The 22,792-nt window shown below is 42.6% G+C and overlaps 1 protein-coding gene across 1 annotated transcript in view; it reads left to right on the top strand.

The window, feature by feature from the left end:
- thbs3a (thrombospondin 3a) overlaps window positions 1-22,792 on the top strand; it is a 115,463-nt gene that overhangs the window by 13,976 nt on the left and 78,695 nt on the right. The window contains exons 3-8 of the mRNA XM_080427260.1: window positions 2,165-2,418; window positions 8,401-8,503; window positions 9,190-9,216; window positions 13,649-13,731; window positions 20,938-20,989; window positions 22,265-22,413. Coding sequence (XP_080283386.1) covers window positions 2,165-2,418; window positions 8,401-8,503; window positions 9,190-9,216; window positions 13,649-13,731; window positions 20,938-20,989; window positions 22,265-22,413 — 668 coding nt within the window. The remainder of the gene's footprint in view (window positions 1-2,164; window positions 2,419-8,400; window positions 8,504-9,189; window positions 9,217-13,648; window positions 13,732-20,937; window positions 20,990-22,264; window positions 22,414-22,792) is intronic.

Here is a 22,792-nt window from a genome sequence, read left to right as displayed (position 1 = left end):
CAGGGGATCCGGGACCCCCAGGGGGTCCTCAGAGTTACTACAGGGGGGTTTCCAAATATTTGTGTGTTAGGACCTTTTTCTTTTATTTACATTAACCACATGAACCCTAATATTCCTATACTCTGAGGGGAACTTTAGAAGAGGTAGAGTGTAGAGGGAAAAAAGCAGACCAAGTACAGAGTCTAGGATCAACTTTACTAAGTACTGAGAGTTTTAAATGTCTGATAAATACACTGATCACAGTGCTGTCAAACAAGTCTACGAAGCTATCTATGAAATCTATGAAAAAGTTTCATCTGCAACACAAATATTATACAATATATAGTGGGGGTCCATGCTTCATCTCTCCCTCAGCTAGGTCCTTGACCTGAGAAACCTTGGGGACCCTGCTGTAGTACTCAGAGTAGACCCTCTCCCTCGCGTTAAACTTAAATGACTTTTAAGTTCCACCTCTCCCCAAAAGGACACCTTTATTTTCCATCCTGAATGACAAGTCTAATATTATTATTGAATTTTGGCTATATGCAATAACTGCAAGCCAATGTATTTGTCTTAATTTCTTTAATTCATTTTTCTTTTGTTGGCAATAATTCAACTGTCAGCCAGTATTATGTATTTTATATATTGTCTTTTATTGCTACAAAATAAATGATAAAAATACATTCTACATGCATAAAATAAAAAAATATATAAAAATGAAATGCCCTCCCACATGATCGGATCAGTGATCGGTATCGGGCGATCAGACTAAGGTGATCGGTGATCGGTGATCGGACACAAAAAACCTGATCGGACCATCTCTACTTTCCACCACTGGGTTCAGTCAAACTTAGTCAACGCCTTTGAAATTGAGTCTATATAGGAAGTGACAGTTCATATGAATGGCCTGTAGTTTCGCTGTTTTACCCCTGCAGGTGTCAGAAAAAATAACTATCAATGCAAGTGGGTGGGTTTTTAACGAACTTTAGACTTTTAAAGTTTTTTATTACCTTAATAAACATTGTCATAAATACATTATGCTTCCAGTCGCTAGTTTAAAGTCTTATTTCAATCACCATGATTATGCGTTTTGGTAAATTGTGGTCCCATTTATTTTCAAATTGATGATAAATTAGGGTATGCTCTAGGAGGGGCGGGATGATTTGCTAAACAAGGAATAGCATTCATTCCCCGCCCCCGCTCTTGATTGACAAGCTACCCAACCAATAGCATTAATTTCCGGTTGCATAGAATATGACGCGATATGATGCGATATAGAAAGATGAAATTGATTAAAAATAGGCTTCAATTACGAGTCGATGGGCATAACTCTGTCCATTCTTTTTACTGTCTATGGGCCTTCCTCTGGTACCACTTAGCAACCACTGCTTATTATCCAGCAACCTTCCCATAACACCCTAGAAACTGCCTCATAAAAGAAACTGCCTCCTAGCAACTACCCAATAGCCACCAAGCATTCATATATATTCATATTCAAAAATACAACAAAAAAGAGACTGTAGGAAACGGGGGAGAAAAAGGTATGTTTTCACTCGTAACCCATAACTCAAACACAGTGGTGGAAAAAGTACTCACATTTATTACTTAAGTAAAAGTATCAATTCTGCAACGTAGAAATACTCTGTTACAAGTAAAAGTCCGGAATTCTAATTTTACTTGAGTAAAAGTACAAAAGTATTGGTATCAAAATGTACTCAAAGTACCAAAATTCGAAAGTACTCATTATGCAGAATGGCCCATTTCACAAGTTTTAAAACGTATAAAATCTTTTGAAAATAGCAGATCTAGGAGCTCACAATGCATTGTGAGCTTGTAGATCTGCTATTTTCAAATGGCAGAAATGTATATAGGGCTGAAGTGGTTAATGTATGTTTTGTAATAATAATTTTTTTTTACAAAGTAACTAGTAACTAGTTTCAAGTAATTGTAGTGGAGTAAAAGTAAAATATTTGCCTCAGAGATGTAGTGGAGTAGAAGTAAAAGAACTGAAAATTGGAGATACTCAAGTAAAGTCCAAATAGCCTACCTCAACATTTTACTTAAGTACAGCACTTAAGTAAATGTACTTAGTTACTTTCCACCACTGCTCAAACATGTGTGTTTGGGAACCACCGGTCTAGAGGCTAAAGTTGATCTTGTGTCTTGTACCTCCGTCAACCTGCAGCTCTGGTGCGCTACGCCCGGGCCGACGGGAAGATCTACACGGTGAACCTGCAGAGCGCCAGCCTGGCGGACGGGCGGAGCCACTCCATCATCCTGCGGGTGGGTGGGCTGAGACGCAGCACGCTGCAGATGGAGCTGTACGTGGACTGTCGCCTGGCAGACTCCAGCCAAGGCCTCCCGCAGCTGGTCCCTCTGCCCGGCGATGCCGACATGGTGGAGTTCCGCAACGGTCACAAGGCGTATGCACGACTGCAGGCGAGTACACCTGTCATGACCAGTGGTGGGAAAAGTACTCAAATGTGTGTTACTTAAGTAAAAGTATCAATACTGCAATGTAGAAGTACTCTGTTACAAGTAAAAGTCCGGAATTAAAAATTTACTAGAGTAAAAGAACAAAAGTATTGGTATCAAAATTTACTATCCAAAAGTAAAAGTATTTAGTACTTTTACTTTTGGATAGTACATTTTGATGCCAAGATGTTTGAAAATAGCCGATCTACAAGCTCACAACGCATCCCATCGCGACACCTCCTGTTTCAAATAGCCTAGGTATAAAACAGGGCTGAAGTGGTTAATGTATGTTTTATAATGTAATAATTTGTATCTGCAAAGTAACTATTAACTAGAGCTTTCAAATAATTTTAGTGGAGTAAAACGTACAATATTTGCCTCTGAGGTGTAGTGGAGTAGAAGTAAAAGTATATAATTGTCTATACTTTCCAATTATTGGAAATACTCCAGTCAAGTAAAAGTACCTAAAAATTGTACTTAAGTACAGTACTTGAGTAAATGTACTTAGTTACTTTACACCACTACCATGGGAGGTTGATGAGAGGAGAAAAAAGTAATAAACTTACCAGTTCTGGGCTCCTGGCAGTCCATTGTTATTAATCTATGGGACCGGCCGTAAATAGATATTTCTCGTTCCGTGTTCTTTCCATTTAGTAGGCTACTGTACATTCATTGTTGCATTAATTTATATATCCACAATCCATTACATTCTACCGAACTTAGGTTTTAACACTCTGAAAAGCAACACATTGCTGCTAGCTGTGTTGCCAGGTTTGCGAGAGAAACAAGCAACCACAATTCTAAATTATATTAAATAAGTATTTTTTAATTCTTATCATTTATTATTCCAAATGACTCCTAAATAACTCAGGGGGGACCAATCTGAAGCTAAAAACTCCCCCGTTCCCCCCGGGATTTCCCCACCTGCAGAGGTGCAAGGGCCCGGTCATCGCTGCTTGCAGCTTCAATTAATGTTGTATTTCATTAGCTCATATATCCTCCCTCTAATTATCAATATCGGCATCGGCCACTGAACAAACGGTTGACTACTAATCACAACCATTTTAGACCAGTTTTTGGAAAAACTTTACAGTATTGTCAATGTTCGCGAAATTTCTCAGCCTCTATAGAAGATGGAAACATGAAATGACACAGATGCTGTCCTGGATTGAGAGGTATTAAGATGTGCTGCATATTACAACAGGTCTAAACGGGTACCCGCGTTTAACGGGTGAAAAATATACTTTTACAAGTTCGCGGGGACGGGCGGTACTGAACTAAACGCGGATGGGTATCATTTTATTGTGAAAATCAGAGCACTGTTTCTGCCCAAACAACGTCACTTGAGTAACTTAACACAGCACGCCGGCATAGAGCACGCTGGTCAGTTGTCTTAACTCACAAAAACACATTGAACATCCTGTTAAACTTTCAAATGAAAATCATCTGACAATGTAAACAGCGTACTCGTGCATGGCTATATGGAAAGCTCGCTCCTCCGTTCTACACTTGACGTGCAGATTTCTGAATGAACTTGACCACTGAATGTAGCTACTGCTAAAGCATTTCAACACACTTTTAGATTAAGTGACTGTCTGTAGGCTATTTCCTGCATGTAATCACGGGTAACGGGCGGACAACTGGTCCATTATTTGACTGGATTGAGAGGTATAAAGATTTACTGCATATTACAACAGGTCTAAACGGGTAAACCACTGAAGTTGTAACTCTACTGTACTGCTTTTTTTCAGTCTACACCAAATCTCCAAAAATAGCCGATCTACAAGCTCACAACGCAATGAGCTTGTAGATTTGCTATTGTTGGCTAATGTTCCCCCTAGAATATGGCTGCTGGTTCAAGTGGTTAATGCATTAATGCCGAATTGAAATAATTTGAGATCATCGCGATTATTACATAATCGTTTACATACTAAAACGGCATACATTTTCAAACATAAAAAAATAATATATGATTATAGTAGACATAGCACACAACACATTTAAAAGTATACAATTATTCGCCTCAGTTAGTCACTCAGTTCTTTGTATTTTTAAGTTATTTGTCAAATCTGCCCCGCGTAATCTTTTGAAAATCACATGACAAATAATCGCCAAGTGAAGTGTGACAACCCTAAGTACACTCCAGCAACTTGGAGGTCAAAGGTCAAAAGGTCAAGAAAGTCACTTATAGATTCACATTTTTGTTGTACTGTCCATACAGTACTTTACCACAACTAGTCATGGTAGATGTGTGAGACTGATTGTATCTGGAACTTGTAACAAAGCCTTTACACGTCTCTGCATTACGTTTCCTAGAATGATGATGATGTAAAATAATGAGTTGAATTCATGTTGACATTTTCATGACCACACCTAATCAGCGATGCTGTGTGTGTGTGTGTGTGTGTGTGTGTGTGTGTGTGTGTGTGTGTGTGTGTGTGTGTGTGTGTGTGTGTGTGTGCGTGCGTGCGTGCGTGTGTGTGTGCGTGTGCGTGTGCGTGTGCGTGCGTGCGTGCGTTGGTGTTCCCAACGCAGACCAGTAGTCCAATTACCTCCAAACTTGGCACAACTATCAGTCATGGGTCTGGCCTTTGGACAGGCCACCTTTCCCCCCTTTTAATTTTCGTACAGTTTATACACTTTGCATAAACAATGAGATTTTGGCCCAGATTTTGGCCACATGTGTGGACAAACGACCTACACAGCATAAGGAGATAACTGCACAGGCACCACGTGCGCACAGGACTCAAGAACAAGCTGGACTTCACTTTCTGTTATTATATCATTACTTTCGGGTGTAAACCTGATATGTCTAAAACTGTTACTTTTCAGGATTCAATCTACAAACTCAAAATGTGTCGCGGTGCGTTTTGAGCTTGTAGATGTGCTATTTTTGCGTGACACTGTAGTATGACGAAGTAGGTCATACATTTACGAAAAATCATAAAAAGTCAAAATATGGAGATCATGGTTCAAGGAGTTGTATTGTCATTCCATACAGGTACAGAACAAAATGTTTTACCCAGGTCCTGGTCATGGCAAAATAAATTACATAGTACAAGTAAAGCAATTGCAAAGACCACCGGAGACACGGGTGACAGCCGGAATGTAGACGGCACACCGGGAGCAGTATGGGTTAGCGCCCCAGCCTGTGTCTTCCGTGAGGAAGAAGCCCAACAAACCCACGGTGAGGCCTTTAGGAGGGCCATTCAAGCAAACCGCAAGTGGAGCTAATACCATTATGACCCCAGGCTACAACACTGATGATACGTCCCAGGTGCATCCATGTGATGTATTCTTTATAGCACTTACCCACTGCAATTGCACTTACCCACTAAAAACTGAAAACAACAGCTACAACAGTATTAAAAGCTGCAGCATTAAAAAAGAACTGTTCATGTGTCACAGTTCAGTTCTAGAGCATCACACTTCAATGTCTAGAGTTCATAATTCTCACAGCTGCAGGAAAGAAGCTATTCTTTAGCCTGGTGGTTCTGGCCTTAATACTACACAGCCTCCTGTCCGAAGGGAGGGGGGCAAACAGACCGTGTGCTGGGTGGGTGGCATCGCTCAGGAAAAAGGCTACCAGCATGGTAGCCTTTTTCCTGCACCTGCTGGTGTAGATGTCACTGTTGGCAGGTGTTGGCAGTGATTTTCTGAGCAGACTTCACCTCCCACTGCAAAGCCTTCCTGTCTGCAGCAGAGCAGTTTCCATGCCACACAGTGATGCAGGATGCAAGGATGCTCTCCAGCGCACACCTGTAGAAGGAAGTAAGGACATGGGTACCCAGCCTTGCCCGCTTCAGTCTCATCAGTACAAGTACACTGTGCACTCATTAAGTACACTCGCTGGTGAGCCTTCTTTATTAACGAGGCTGAGTTGTTTCTCCAGGTCAGGTTGTTGGCAATGTGTACAATGTGTTCTTAAACTAGGGACCACCTCAACAGCATCTCCTCCGATGCAGAGGGGGCTGGAGATGTGGCCATTCTTTCTAAAGTCCACAATCATCTTGTTGGCTTGTTGGCATCTTGTGTCTTAATCACATTGATGCAGAGGTTATTTGCTCTGCAGCAAGACTCCAGGTGTTCCACCTCTAGCCTGTACACCTCGTTGTTGTCGGAGATTAGTCCCACCACTGCTGTGTCAATGTGACTGTTTGGGTACCTGACCTTACAGTCATATGTCAGCAGGGTGTACATCAGGCGACTCAGGACACATACCTGGGGGAGCCGGTGTTGATGATGATGGGAGAGGAGATTGTTGTGGTTTAGAAATCCAAGACCCAGTTACACAGGGATGGTCGTATGCCAAGAAATCTGTGTGGAATAACGGAATAACTAAAGTCCAGGAAAAGGAGTCTGACACAGGCATTCTCGGCCTCCAGATGGGTTAGAGCCACATGGACCACGGATAATATTGCGTCATCCGTGGAGCGGTTCTTCTTATTTGCAAACTAGTGAGGATTCACGTTGTCATCGAGGCTGGCCTTTAGATAAGAGGTTTTTCCCCGACAGCAACAGAATACAGATACGTGTCAACACGCACATTACTCGTGGACACTATTAGAAGCGCTCTGTTGTACAAACAAGATGCACCTCACTTTCAAGCACTCTGTTGATCTATTAAAAAGTCACACAACCTTCAGCATACTCTCTCCCTTTCGGAGACTCGCTATACAGAAACGAGAAACAGGTAATTATGTGTGTGTGTGTGTGTGTGTGTGTGTGTGTGTGTGTGTGTGTGTGTGTGTGTGTGTGTGTGTGTGTGTGTGTGTGTGTATGTGTGTGTGTGTGTGTGTGTGTGTGTGTGTGTGTGTGTGTGCAACCCGATCTCCAGAGATATACGTAACATTGCACGGATCCAGTGCACTTCATTCCGTGGATAGTCGCCTCGGAACCCCTAAATTGCGTGCATATGTACGGCGCTCCCTTTGTGACAAAACCATTTCGGAGGCGCGCAGTCACAGGCGAACTGTCACCCCGTGAAGGACCACCGAGGGAGCTAAGGCGACCGAGTTGCCGTCCTGAACGGTGTGACGTTTGCCTGTGCCTACTCAGCGCCGTTTGAGTTATGTACCGATAGGCACAGAATCGTAAATTTTGTTGTGGGGACTGCTCTGCTTCCGGGTTTTTCCGGGTTGCGACTGGTTACGCCCACCGTGGGACTCGCCGTACATATGCACGCAATTTTGGGGTTTCTAGGCGACTATCCACGGAATGAAGTGCACTCGTTCCGTGCAATGTTACGGTAATCTCTGGAGATCAGGCTGGTGTGTGTGTGTGTGTGTATGTGTGTGTGTATGTGTATGTGTATGTGTATGTGTGTGTGTGTGTGTGTGTGTGTGTGTGTGTGTGTGTGTGTGTGTGTGTGTGTGTGTGTGTGTGTGTGTGTGTGAAACTGTAATATAAATGGAATTGTTATGATACAATTATAATACTATACATGTCGACAGTACTCCCATTTGTTCAATGTAGAGGCGGTGTGTACATAATGCAAAAACAATGTCAGACTCTGTCATTTTCTGTAGTCCCCTGCCAAATATGATGATTGACGATGTACAGCTGTATGTCTTCATTCAAACACTGGTTGTGGAGGAGGGCTTTATAAATCACTGGCAGACTTTTGAGGGGAAACCTGCTCTGACATTTTCACAACCACAGCAATGTAGATTTATTTGCATAGTACATTTCATACACTCATTTTTACAGCTCCTAACATAAAACATAAACAAGTGTTTAAAAATAAATACAGAATAAAAGTGGGAACAAAATAGAAATATAAAATAAAAGAGACAGGGAAAATAAAGCTCAAAGAACAATTATGATTTAACTTATTATTCTCACACATGAACAATTTGTTCATTCAAACTTTTGTCTGTCTGTCTGTCTGTCTGTCTGTCTGTCTGTCTGTCTGTCTGTCTGTCTGTCTGTCTGTCTGTCTGTCAGGGTTCAGTGGAGTCCCTCAAAGTGGCACTAGGGGGCAGTGTTGCCAAAGCAGGGATTCTGACAGACTGTCCATTCCAAGGAGACTCCTCAGCACACAACACAGGTAATACAATGCACGTCTTCACCACCTGGTGGGCTTGTAGCAAAATGTCTTTTAGAACCATGAGCACATGGTTACAGTGCATACTACATGTGCCATACAGCCATTGAGCTACACATCTAACCATGACAGTTTATTACTGAGCTACATAACACCACCCAACACTGAGGAGGCGTCGCTAAAGAGAAGCTACCACAGTTATTTGTCTATATCAGGGGTCTTCTACGTTTTTCAGGCCAAGGACCCCTTAGCTGAGAGAGAGATCAAGCAGGGACCCCCAACTACATATTGTATAAAATTGTGTTGCAGATTAAACTTTTTCATAGATTTCATAGATAGCTCCATAGACTTGTTTGACAGCACTATCATCAGTGATTCATGTTGATGTGTATTTTCAGACATACTTAGTCTGTTTTTTCCCCCAAATCTCTAGCCGATGTACTAGCTCACGCTTGTAGATCGGCAATTTTCCGATTTCCCCCCTAGAATAGGGATGCTAGAGTTGAAGTGGTTAATGCAGAAAAAGAGAAAATAGTTCCTATTACACAAAGATTTGGCAGCCCCAGTGTATTAACTCTGAGGACCCCATAGGGGTCCCGGACCCCCTGTTGAAGACCCATGGTCTACAGCATTGTTGTTGTTGTTGACAATCATTCTGACTACAAATATGTTGTCTGTTTTCTCTCTAGTGATCGGTGAGGTCAACTCCATTCTGGGTCAGTATTCATGTAAAACAAACACTTATTTTCTCTACCTTGAGACTACAGTAGGCCTAGCGTAGGCCTATATGATACTTACATCACATCCCCAGAAATTTTCTTTATAGAAACACATTAAAATAGGAAAATCATCTGTGTCATTTTAGATTTTAGTGTCTACAAGCTCACAGTGCGTAACTTTGTGTCGCGCTGCGAGCTTGTACATCTTTGAAATAAAAACAGAACGGCACAAAACATTTTCAGGTGGGGGTTCTCGGCCAAATACTTAATTTTGGGGGTCCTTGGCATGCATGAAAAAGTTTGATAACTAACTACTGATTTAGAAGGCATCTGTATAATTGGCCTCAGTATGGGTTATTTATAGGCATGTTGGACAGGTTTAAAATTTGGAATTAGCCTTGCACACATTTAACCGAGGTAATGTATGAAATGAAATGTTTAATTTAGCTACATCAGTTGGATCTTGTAGAATTGAAATGGTGTTCAGCAAACTGATGCCCCGTCGCACAGCGTTGCCAGCGCTTATCTCTCATTGGTGGTGTTAATGTAATGGGTCCATTTGGTTACATTTGTACACTCTGCAAAGTTACAAAACAATTACATTTCAGAAGGCTGAACTGATTCCCATTTATTTAAAGGTAGGGTAAGTGATATATATATATATATATATAATTTTTTAAAGGTTAAAGTACTATATTCTGATAGTAATCATTGCTACAGAGCGTTTGTTCGGTCACAGGGGTCTATCCAGCTCTTTAGTAAACAGAATATAGTACATTTTCAGGTAGGTGACAACATTTAAGCCAATCAGGAGAGAGCACTGAAAATGACTCCTTTTAGAATCAGAATCAGAATCAGTTTTATTGTCACATCACAGGTTTACAAGGTAAAAAGGTGGGTGAAATTCGTTTTTGTACTCGTTCCCATCGCAACGTTAGTTTCCATAGAAAGAAGAGGGGGGGGGGGGGGAGAAGAAGAGGGGGTGGGGGGCAAGTGGGAAGGAGATCAAAACAAGAGAGCAACAGAAGGCCAGACAAGTTATCTACATATTTACAAAGTACCTGAGATAATAAAAAACAAAAAAAAACTAAGGTGCCTGAGCATAGCAGCAATGTATGTATACTGTGCATGTTATACTTATACTGTGCATGATATGCATATGGACGTTAAGGTGCTTAGAGGAAAAGAGCACAATAAAAAGAAAAAAAAAAGTCAGTGCGTTATACATGGGATTAAGGTGCAAAAGGTCAGTGCGTGTCCACCTAGGGTGGACTGACCCTAGTATAATCCGCAAGTAGCTCCATGAGGGAGTGCAACAAAAAGTCATTTGTACCTGGTGTAGTCCACAGGTGTGTCCGAGGGGGAGCTAAGTCCAAGTCATTGTCCCTGGTATAATCCACAGGTGTGTTCAGGAAGAGCCAGAAAAGTCTGCACCGCCTGTTGTCAGGCTGCTGAACAAGGCCTATGCCTCATTCAGGCTTATGCCCCATTCAGCATTCTGACAGCAGCCGGATTAAAACTGCACCAGTACCTGGTGGTGGAACTCTTGATACTGCGGTAGAGCCCCTTGCCCGGTCGCGGTCGTTGTAGGGGTTTGAACAGTCTGTGACTTGGGTGGTGCTTGTCCTTGATGATGCGCTTGGCTTTGACCACGCACCGCTTTTTGTACAGTTCCTGGAGCGCTGGGAGCTCGATTCCCATTATCCGCTCTGCCGATCGCACTACTCGCTGTAGGCTGATCTTTTCTCGGGCAGTGCAGTTCCCGTACCAGGCCGTGACACAGCCTGTTAGGATGCCTTCAACAGTAATACAGCCTGAGGATGCGATGTCCTACTCCGAGCTTCTTCAGGCGGCGGAGCCAGTACAGTCGCTGCTGAGCCTTTTTCCTCACGTGTGTGGTGTGCGTCTCCCATTTGAGGTCCTCCTCGATGTGTACTCCGAGGAACTTGAACTCGCTGACCCTTTCCACTGCAGCACCGTCGATGAGGATGGGCGCATGGTCTCTCCGCGGCCTCCTGAAGTCCACGATCAGTTCTTTGGTCTTGTCGACGTTAAGAGAGAGGTTGTTCTCCCGGCACCAGAGTGCCAGTGAGTTGATCTCCTCTCTATAGTCAGACTCGTCGTTGTTGACGATTCGGCCTATCACTGTCGTGTCGTCCGCGTACTTTATGATGGTGTTGGAGACATGTGTGGCTATGCAGTCATACGTGTACAGGGAGTAGAGGAGAGGGCTCAGCACGCATCCCTGGGGTGCTCCGGTGTTGAGGGTCAGGGGGTCGGATGTGATGCTGCCCATTCTCACCACCTGATGTCGGTTGGACAAGAAGTCCTGTATCCAGTCGCACATGCTTGGGTGTAGCCCTAGGTCTCTGAGCTTTTTGTCAAGTATTGCTGGGACAATGGTGTTGAATGCTGAGCTGTAGTCCACGAACAGCATACGTACATATTTGTCCTTCAGCAGCTTGTTGTCCATGTGCGAGAGGACGGTGTGGAGAGCCATGGCAATAGCGTCGTCGGTGGATCTGTTTTTGCGGTATGCATACTGCCACGGATCCAGCGAGGCAGGTAGCGTGGAGCTGATGTATTCCCTCACCAGTTTCTCGAAGCACTTGCTGACGATCGGGGTGAGAGCGACAGGTCTCCAGTCGTTCAGGCATGTCACTTTGGCCTTTTTGGGAATGGGCACAATGGTTGACATTTTGAACCCTGCAGGGACCACAGCCTGGGAGAGGGAGAGGTTAAAGATGTCAGCGAAGACACCCGCCAGCTGGTCTGCACATGCCTTAAGGACCCGGCCTGGAATCCCATCAGGTCCGGCTGCCTTGTGGATGTTGACCCGTGCGAAGGCTGTACGCACTTCTCTCTCCGAGATGGTTAGAGGGTTCTCCTCTGCTGGTGCTGCTGATGGCCCCGCTTGGCTGCCGCGGTTGGGGCTGATCTCAAACCGGCCGTAGAAAGTGTTCAGTTCGTTGGGGAGGGAGGCAGGCGGGTTCACCTCGCTTCTGGTTCTTGTTTTGCAGTCTGTCAAGGTGTGTACCGCCTGCCATGTGCTCCTGATGTCGCCATTGCTGAGTTTGTCTTGCATCTTTTTTTGTGTAGGCCTTTTTCGCCTTCCTGATGGCGCTGTTTAGGGCCGCGCGCGTCGTGTTGCGCGTTTCCACGTCGCCAGATTTGAAACCAGCATCCCGTTCATGCAGATGTGCACGTACTCCGCTGTCCATCCATGGTTTCTGATTGGGATAGATCCGAACTGTCTTTTTTGGGACTATGTCAACTATGCACTTACTGATAAAGCCAGTGACTGAGTCTGAGAGTTCGTTGATGTTATTCCCAGCGGCGTTCTTAAACATCCCCCAGTCAGTCTGGTAGAAGCAGGATTGTAGCATAGCGTCTGTGTCCTCAGACCAGATTCGGATTTCCTTCTCAACGACCGGCTCCCTTTTTAGCCTCTGTTTGTAGGCAGGTAGCAGCTGGATGGCGTAGTGGTCAGAGCTTCCTAGCGGTGGGCGGCGGAGAGCTTTGTATCCATCCTTGAAGGGCGTGTAGCAGTGGTCAAGAATATTGTCACCACGGGTACTGCAGGTGACATGCTGGTGGAATTTGGGAAAGACCTTTTTTAAGTCTGTCCGGTTGAAGTCGCCTAGGCAGATGACTGCACAGTCCGGGTGGCGATTTTCTTGTGCACTGATCGCCTGGTGTAATTCCCTCATAGCTGTGTCCTTATTAGCTCCAGGATGAATGTAAACAACGGCTACAATCACAATGCTGAAGTCGCGTGGTAGGTACTGAACAAACACTCTATAGCAATGAGTACTATCAGAATATAGAGCTATTTAACACTTATTTTAACCAAAGTAAATCACTTACCCTACCTTTAACACATTGCATGCCAGTCGCGTAGATCTACGCGAACCTATTTAAAGCCGCAGCGTGCCAGTCGCGTAGATCTACGCGAACCGCCGATTCCCATGTTAAGTGCCCCAGGTGCACTTTCCGATTTTTTTTGATCCATTTCCGTTTCCGGTTTCCGGTCGGAAACGGAATTATTCGGGTTCCGGTTTTTTCGATCGTATCCGCTTCCTGTCTGGGATCCTGTTTAAAACTCGATTTTCTCTGGTTGTTGTTTTTCTCCTCGCTGATCACTGTTTACCGTTGATCGGCTGTAGCTTCAAGATGGCGGCACGGATTTGGAAACTGTTTTCGCTGCCCGTTTCTCACGGATCCGCTGTGTGTTTAGAACCAAATGAACGCGCACTTTTAACTTATTTAGCGAGGTCTGTGGCGACATGAAAAAAACTAAAAAACAACAATAAAACGCTGGCACTGGTGAGTACATTATGAGATTAAACTCTGGCATGGAATGTGTTAATTACAAAGCACTGATTTTATTTATTTGTTCACCTTTTTTTTATTCTTTTTTTTACATCAGGAGACCACACCAAGGCTCTGATTGGTCAACTCATCATCTTCAACCAGATCCTAGGAGAGCTACGAGAAGACATCAGAGAACAGGTGTGTGTGTGTGTGTGTGTGTGTGTGTGTGTGTGTGTGTGTGTGTGTGTGTGTGTGTGTGTGTGTGTGCGTGTGTGCGTGTGCGTGTGCGTGCACTGCAATCAAGGGGGCCAGCCTGACATATTTACAATGAGGCCAATACGGAAGTATTCGGAAGACAGTTCATATGAATGGCCTGTTTGGCACTGTTTTACGTGTTTTACCCCTGCGGGTGTCAGAAAGCATTTATTTTAACGCAAGCGGATGGGTTTTTGACAAACTTTAGACTAGATTTTCTTACCTTAACACATCGACCGCCAGAGGTTAATCTCATAATGTACTCACCAGTGCCAAGGTGTTTTTGTTGTTTTTTTTGTTTTTTTCATGTCGCCATAGATCTTGTTAAAATCCTTAAGATTGGACTTCCGGGAAGATGGCGGAGAGAGGAGCAGCTTAGTTTGTTTGCTCTCCAAAGTAGGTTAAAATAGCTCGACAGAAACAGAACCAAAACGGGGAAAGAATGAAAATAAAATGAATAATATATAAAGAGGAAGCCATAGAATCATTTCAAGACCTACAAGAGAGGAATAAAGCATCGGAAACAGCGACGACGACGGAGGGAAAAGAAGGGAATGAGAAGCGGAGATAAAAATGGACGGGGGATTCAACGAAACACTACGTGCGGGACTCGCTGGTATATCGGCAGAATTAAGATCTTTTAGACAGGAAATGCAGCAAGAACTAGCTTCGTTCAAAGAAGAAATAAAGAAAGAAATTAAGGACGAAATTACAAACTTTCGCATGGAGGTAGACCTCCAGGCGCTAAGACAAGACGGAGAAATAGCGACGCTGAAGGCTGATACTAACGAGACCCAAGCACGCATATCAGAGGTGGAAGAATGGAGGATAGGAGCGGACGGAGCCATGATGGTAATGGTGGACCATGTGGAGATCTTACAGGCACAACTACTGGAGCTCGAGACGAGGGCGAGACGAAATAACTTAAGGGTCTTTAATCTGAAGGAGGAAACTGAAGGGGTGTCGGTAATGAAGTATATGGAACAATTATTTCAATCCGAACTGGATCTACCCACAGGAACCCAACTTCAACTACAAAGGGGACATCGAGCCCTCAGCCAGAGACCGAATAACCCGTCTGCCCCCCCCAGGTCCATTGTGCTGAACTTTCTACAATTTGAGACAAAAGAAATGGTGCTGAGAAAGGCTTGGGAGAAGAATATTCAAGTGGAAGGCAAGCGGCTAGGATTCGACCATGATTACCCTCCCGAAATCGTTCGCATGAGAAAAGATTACCTCCCAGCAAAGAAAGTCCTAAAAGAAAGAGGAATCCGTTTCAATACTCCTTTCACAAAGATGAGGGTCCACTGGCTGGAGGGAGTGAAGACCTACAACAACGCGGAAGAAGTCACACAAGCCATGAGGGAAAGAGGCTTCATGGAGGAAAGACCGAGCGGGGATCCAGACGTAGAATCGCCGACGGAGGAGCCGACAACGGCAGCGGAGGCGGAGGGTCGAGCGGATCCGACGACGGCACAGGCGAAGGGAAGCAAGGGAGCGAGCAGTGGAGCCTCGGAGTGGAAGAGAGTGGAACGGGCGAGAGGAGCAAAGAATCGAGCTTCAGAGAAGTTGAAAAGTTTTAGAAGAAAATAAGGAATTCTTTTTTTTGCTGAAAACAAGAGGTAACATTGAGTTGAAATGACAGTGGGGGGTGGGGTAAAGAAGGGGAAAATGACGAGGGAAGGTAAAATACATAGGGGGAAAGAATGATAAAAATTGACGTCATATTAATATAGTAGATAGAAACAAACCCACCCGTACAAATGGCTGGTTATTTTGTGAATACGACTCAATATGGGGTCTTGGTTACAAACTAGGTTTTTGATGAAAACGAAATGGTTTCTGTTCTGTTTTTTTGTTTTTGGGCTGTTACTTACTGACGGAGAGTTTTCTCATTAAGAGGATGTTGGCTAGGCGCTGGGGAAGCCCAAGGGTTGGGTCTAGTACTAGTATGCCTAGGGGGGGGCCCCCGTGCAAGACGGGGCTTACCCCCGCACCCTATTATGAGGGTCTAGGGGTCACGGAGGTTTTACCCCGTGTTTGGAAGTTAATTTATGTGTTTTTCGTTTTATGTTTTAAGTGTATGAAACTGACAACTGGTTGTAAACATTACGGGATGAAGGTACAAGGGTTATATGTAACAAGAAGAGAAATGAGGTTTTTTGATGACTAATGTGGTTGGGATAATGTCACTGAATGTGAATGGTCTGAATTCTCCGATAAAAAGACAAAGAGTGATGACAAAATTGAAAAAAGAAAAAATGCAGGTGTATTTCCTACAAGAGACTCATCTAACAAAAACGGAACATGAGAAATTAAAAAGATTTGGCTATAGGAATTCATATTATAGTTCATATAGAAAAGGTCCTAGAAGAGGTGTTATAATTTTGATATCTAATACAATTAATTTTACATTTGAAAAGGAAATTAAGGATAAAGAGGGGAGGTATATTATAGTGAAAGGAAAACTAGATAATGAACCGGTGACCTTGGTAAATATATATGCACCTCCAGAAAGTGATAAGATTTTTTTCAAATCCTTGTTTGATATCATAGCCTTGGAATCAAATGGAATTTTGATCTGTGGAGGAGATACCAATACGGTTTTGTGCGATAAAAAAGATACGTCAAGTACAAAAAGAGGGAAAACTCAATTAGCAAAATTTGTGAATACATCACTAGAGGAGATGGGACTGATAGATATATGGAGATATCTTCACCCTTTAGTAATTGACTTTACACATTACTCTGCAGCCCATAAAGTGCATTCTAGATTAGACCAGTTTTTTATAAACACAGATGAGAGTCATAGAGTTACTGAATGCGAGATTGGAGGGGCGGATGTATCAGACCATAATCCAGTGTCTTTGAAATTGAGATTGAATAACAGGAAACGTCAAACTATCTGGAGACTTAATATGGGAATGTTGAACAGTGAGCAGAGGAGGGAGAAGATCAAAGCTGAGTTAATAAGATATATAGAAGAAAATGATAATGAAGAGGTGGACCCGACAGTAGTCCTGGATGCCATGAAAGCGGTCCTGAGGGGAAAATTGATAGTGGAATCAGTATTAGTAAAAAAGGCTAAGTTAGAAATCTACAGGAAAAACAATGACAAATTGAGGGGGCTAGAACAGGAATATCAGAAAACAAAAAAGGAGGCGGTATACAATCTAATGCAAGAACTGAAAACAAAAATAAAAGAGACACAACTTGACGAAGTTGAAAAAAATAACAGGTTCCTCAGACAAAACTATTATGAAGCTGGATCAAGGGCCACCAAATTATTGGCAAAGCGAATACGCAAACAACAGGTATTGAGTAACATATGCCAAATTAGAGATCCTCAGTCAGAAGAACTGACATGTGTACCGGAACAAATAGAGAGAATATTCAAAAACTATTATGAGGATTTATACTCACAACCTAAAGAAGCAGAAGAGGGAGAAATGAGAGCATATTTGGAACAATTAGATCTGCCTTCAATTGGGAAAATACAAAATGATAAATTAACAGCAAGCATTACAATGGAGGAGGTATTGGAGGCAATCAGCTCATTTAAGAATAACAAATCACCAGGGAGTGACGGTTTTCCTGCAGAATTCTACAAAATGTATAGGGAAGAGCTGGCACCACTACTATTAGCTTCTTTTAACTGGACATTGGAAAAACACAAAATCCCAACCTCATGGTCAGAGGCAATAATTACAGTTTTGCTAAAAGAAGGGAGAGATAAGGTGCAATGTGGTAGCTATAGACCAATATCCATTTTAAATGTAGATTATAAAATGTATACAAAAATTCTGTCCAAAAGATTGGCAGATCTCATGACAGACCTGATCGACGAAGATCAGACTGGGTTTATCAGAGGGCGCCAGACCCATGATAGTATTAGAAGAACTATACACATTGTAGATAAGGTACAGAGGACGAATACAAGTGCACTATTAGTAAGTATTGACGCGGACAAGGCCTATGATCGGGTCTCTTGGGAGTTCTTATATGCAGTGCTGACAAGATTTGGATTTAGCAAAGAGGCGGTACAAAGTATAAGATCATTATATCAACAGCCCTCAGCGAGAATTAAAATTAATGGAAGTTTGTCCGAAAAGTTCTATCTACAGCGCTCGGCGCGCCAAGGGTGCTGCCTTTCGCCTTCCTTGTTCGATTTTTTCATAGAACCCCTAGCACAAGCGGTGAGACAAAATGCGGGTATACATGGAGTTGTGGTTCACGGCATAGAACATCGGATCGGGCTTTTTGCCGATGATATAATAACATTCCTCGGAAAACCTAATGATTCACTCCCTGTGTTAGGTAATATATTAGAAACATTTGGGCATCTATCTGGCTACAAGGTCAACATATCCAAAACACAGATTTTGGCATTGAACTATACCCCAAATGCATACATAAAGGAATCTTTTGATTTCAATTGGAATCAAAAAAGTATTAAATATCTGGGTGTTAACATTACTAAAAGTATGTCCACACTGTATAAGGCCAACTACACCGGAATAGATCAGAAAATCCAAAAAGATATAGAAAGATGGACTACATTGCCACTGGACCTTAACTCTAGAATTGAGACTGTGAAAATCAATGTACTGGCTAGGCTTTTATATATGTTCCAGGCTCTGCCAGTAGAGGTCCCCCAAAGCCAATTTACAAAATGGGATAGACTGTTGTCCAGATTTGTTTGGGGAGGTAAAAAGCCTAGAGTTAAATTTCTGACTCTCAAACTACCAAAAGATAGGGGGGGGATGAGTCTCCCCAACTTACAAATGTACTATGAAGCTGCTCAGCTGAGGTATGCGGTATGTTGGTGTAACCCTAGCTATGAGTCCAAATGGAAAGAAATGGAGAAGGAAGTTGGGAATAAACCAATTCAGAGTTTCTTAGGAGACATTGAATATTTAAAAAAAAAGAAGCATCTCATCGACCCAATTACATTATTTACATTGGAGATTTGGTTTAAAATAGTTAAAAAATACAAACTAAAAGAAGAAATAAAAATATTAAAATGGATAGCTTCAGACAGTGCTTTCAAACCGGCGGAATATGATAAAGGGTTTAAACAGTGGCAGAATAAAGGCATGACAGCATGGTGTACTTTGGTGACGAAGGGGCAGTTGGAGAGCTTTAAGGAACTAAGCGATAAATATGATCTAAATAAACATGAATTCTATAGGTACCTACAACTAAGAGACTATTATACAAAGGAAATTCAGGAGACACCCTCTGGAGAAGTGAATGGTGTGGTCCAAATGATGATAAACGCATACACAGGAAAAGAGGTTCGGGTTATATCCGGATTATACCAAAAATTTATAAATAGTAAACATACAACTGATTATATAAAAGAAAAATGGGAAACGGAACTGGAGATAGAAATTACAGAAAAAGAATGGGTGAATATGTGGATGACACATCAAACCTCCACCAATTCACGGGTCTGGAGGGAGTTCTCCTGGAAAAATTTGATCAGGTTCTTTATAACTCCAAAAATTAAGAGTAAACAGTTAAGTAAACAAGTTCAATGCTGGAGGGAATGTGGAGAGGTGAATGTGGACCACTCGCATGTTTTCTGGAAATGTCATAAAATTGAGTCTTTTTGGAAAATGATACATAAACAACTCCGGAAGATATTGGGATACGAGGTACCTATGGAAAGTAAAGTTTTATATTTATGTGACTTAGAATCAGGAAAGGTGCGGATGAAGGACAGGTATTTAGTCAGGATTTTATTGGCAGCAGGGAAGAAAAACATCACAAGGAAATGGGGACAGGTGGACATACCCTCACAAGGGCAATGGGAAGAACTTGTGGAGGAAATCTATGTAATGGAAAATATGACACATCGCCTGAGACTACAGGAAACACAGATGGTAAAGAAATGGACAAAGTGGATACTCTACAAGAACTCTATTTGTATGAAGTAGCATAAAAAAAGGACATATATAGTCAGTTGTTGGTTTCGAAACGTTTGTCTTTTTAGGTTTAGTTTTTGTCTTGTCTTTATGTCTTGTTCTCTTTTTTGGGTTTTTTGTATTTCTTTTTCTTTTTGTGTTGTATAATTTATGTTTGTGTACAAAATTTAATAAAAATTTCAAGTGATAAAAAAAAAAAAATCCTTAAGATTGAGCTCTACACAGTCTGTTTACATCCGCGAGATCTCCCTGTATCTCCCAGTGAAGATCGCGTGTCAAACGGGGTATCCATGTTGTAGTTAGAGCGGATTACGTTAAACAGTGAAATGCGAGGAGAAAAAACTACAGGAAGAGAATTGAGTTTCAGTTTCGTCTGTAGAATGGGAGCGGGCGTGATCGTCAAAACCGGATCCCAAATAATTATATTTCCGGTCATCAAACCGGAAACGGAAGTGGATCAAAAAAATTCCGAAAGTGAACCCGGAAGTGAATAGCGCGAAAAGTCTCTGCGCTTAACAGTTGGATTTAACGGACCGTAGGACTACGTTCTTGGCGGTTAATGTGTTAATAAAAATTGTCATAAATTCTATATGCTTCCAGTCGCTAGTTTAAAGTCTCCTTTCAATCATCATGATATGCATTTTGCTAAATTATGGTCCCATTTATTTTAAAATTGACGATAAAGGCTATTCTCTAGGGCGGGATGATTTGATTGACAAGCTAAACAACCAATAGCATTCATTCCCCGCCCCCGCTCTTGATTGACAAGCTACCCAACCAATAGCATTCTTTGGGGATTGTTTTCCGGTTCCTGTTACCGACGTGCTTTTGGGCTTATATTAGAGATGGCGGATTTCAAATTCCTGAACAATCGGCCCAAAAACAATCGGAGCAATACCCCCCACATGGATGGTACAACCAGAAACAACTCGACCTTCTGGGAACAATTGTCATTTTCATGGCTAAGAAACACTTTTAGAGCTACGGTTACATTAATGAAAAGATTGTGGTTGGGGTCAGGTTTACACTTAGGCATTTAGGGGTTAGATTTAGGGGTTGGGGTAATGGTTAAATTAGGGTTAGGTTTAGGAGTTAGGGTTACAAATGGCAAAGAAAACAGTAAAATGCTCATCTTTAACGGAACGGCATCTTTGCTTTGACGCTTTCTCCTCTCCTCTCCTCTCCTCTCCTCTCCTCTCCTCTCCTCTTCTCTCTTCAGGTGAAGGAGATGTCTCTCATTAGGAACACTATTCTGGAGTGTCAGGTCTGTGGTAAGTCAAAACCATGACATCATTATGTCTTCAATTTGTCTATTTTTAAGGATAATGAATATTTGTTCCAAAACAGGGTGTACTGTGCGCACATCATCATATTTGGTTACAGTTTGGCACAGTTTGACTTGGCATAATGCAGACAGTATTAAGAAAAGAAAAAACCCACAACATAGTGGCTCACTTACTTATCTTCAGAGACATCTCAAACTTAGGAATGTTGAAATGTGTGTATACAAGGAGAATTGCTTCCTCCTATGAAGCAAAAGCCAAAGTTTGCGCTCTAATGAGATCCAATGAGTTATATCATCATCACATATTATATTCATATTATATTCACTATTATATTCACATATTATATTCACTATATTCATTTACTTAAAGTTGGCGTGCTACCGCCTTTGCACGAAAGGATTGCACTGCATTTCATGTACTTTGCATGCTCATTTTCCTCTCTTGTAAAGTGCAACCACACTTGTGAGGATTTTTGTGTGTTCGATATGCTGCTGTGCTGACAATATTCACTCCGTCACACTCGAAGGACACTGGTGGTATTCTGATCCTAGATCAGTGGACGTATCCACCCCACTCACATGTGTAGGTGGCGTAACATCACCACAGTCGCTTGCAATGCACACAGCTGAGCCAAATGAAGACAGGAAGAGAAATTCCAGGAACCATTTGCGGGAACCGTTAATGCAAATACGATGGAACCGGCTCCGGTTCTTCAATCTCAGAACCGGGTCAGAAATATAACAGGTTCCGGGTCCCAACCCCGTCAGAATTCATGCAGTGTATCACCCTCCCTGGCCAGCTTCCCTCCCAATTGTGTTTTGTAGACTCTCAACAAAGCCAGATGCACCACGATGGATTCGAACCCACAACCTCCACGGTGGCGGGCAAGCACTTTACCACTGCACCACCCGAGTGCTATATGCCTATTCTTATAATGGATATAATAATAATAATAATAATAAGTGTAAATGTAATAATAATAATAATAATAATAATAATAATAATAATAATAATAATAATAATACATACATACGATTTATATAGCGCTTTTCTAGGTACTCAAAGTTGTTGGTTGTTGAGGGCTTTGTAGGTTGTGATTAGTATTTTGAAGTCAATTCTGTGCTTGACTGGGACCCAGTGGAGGTCACAGAGGACTGGTTCTTGGAAAGTGTCTGTAAACCTCAGACTAGATGTGTCCTGTGTAAACGGTGATCTAGCGTGTGCCTGTCAGAACCAAAGGTCCTCTCTATACCCCTCCAGGTTTCCATGAGCCGCGCTCACGCTGCTCTCCCAACCCCTGCCACAAGGGGGTACCTTGCATGGAGACCTTTCAGTATCCAGGGTACCAGTGTGGGCCCTGTCCAGAGGGAACCACAGGCAACGGGACACACTGTCACAACATCGATGAGGTACAGGACACACTCCTGTATGAAGAACAATAGGCTCTATGCACAGCAGCCATATTGGAAAGAAATTGGGCCTCTTCCTTACTGCCTTCACAGGTCTTACACATTATGCTAATTAAGGCTCTGTTCCATTCTGGTCAGGGTGTTCTGATATTGGGCATGTTGGCTCACTGGAAACACTCTGCTACTCCAGTGGGTCTCAAAGTGTGGTCCAGGGACCCTTGTGGTTCCTTGAGGTGGTTCCAAATGGCCCCTACAGGTCTGTATCTCTGAGAGTGTACAAATGTACACTCATTTGTACACTCTCAGAGTTATGGGGGTCCTTGAAATTTAAAAGTTTGAGAACCACTGTGCTACACTAAATGGAACAGAGCCTTAATAA

Source organism: Gymnoscopelus braueri, assembly GCF_963280865.1.
Source record: "Gymnoscopelus braueri genome assembly, chromosome: 4".
Classification (NCBI taxonomy): domain Eukaryota; kingdom Metazoa; phylum Chordata; class Actinopteri; order Myctophiformes; family Myctophidae; genus Gymnoscopelus; species Gymnoscopelus braueri.
This window is presented reverse-complemented; position numbering and strand designations above follow the sequence as displayed.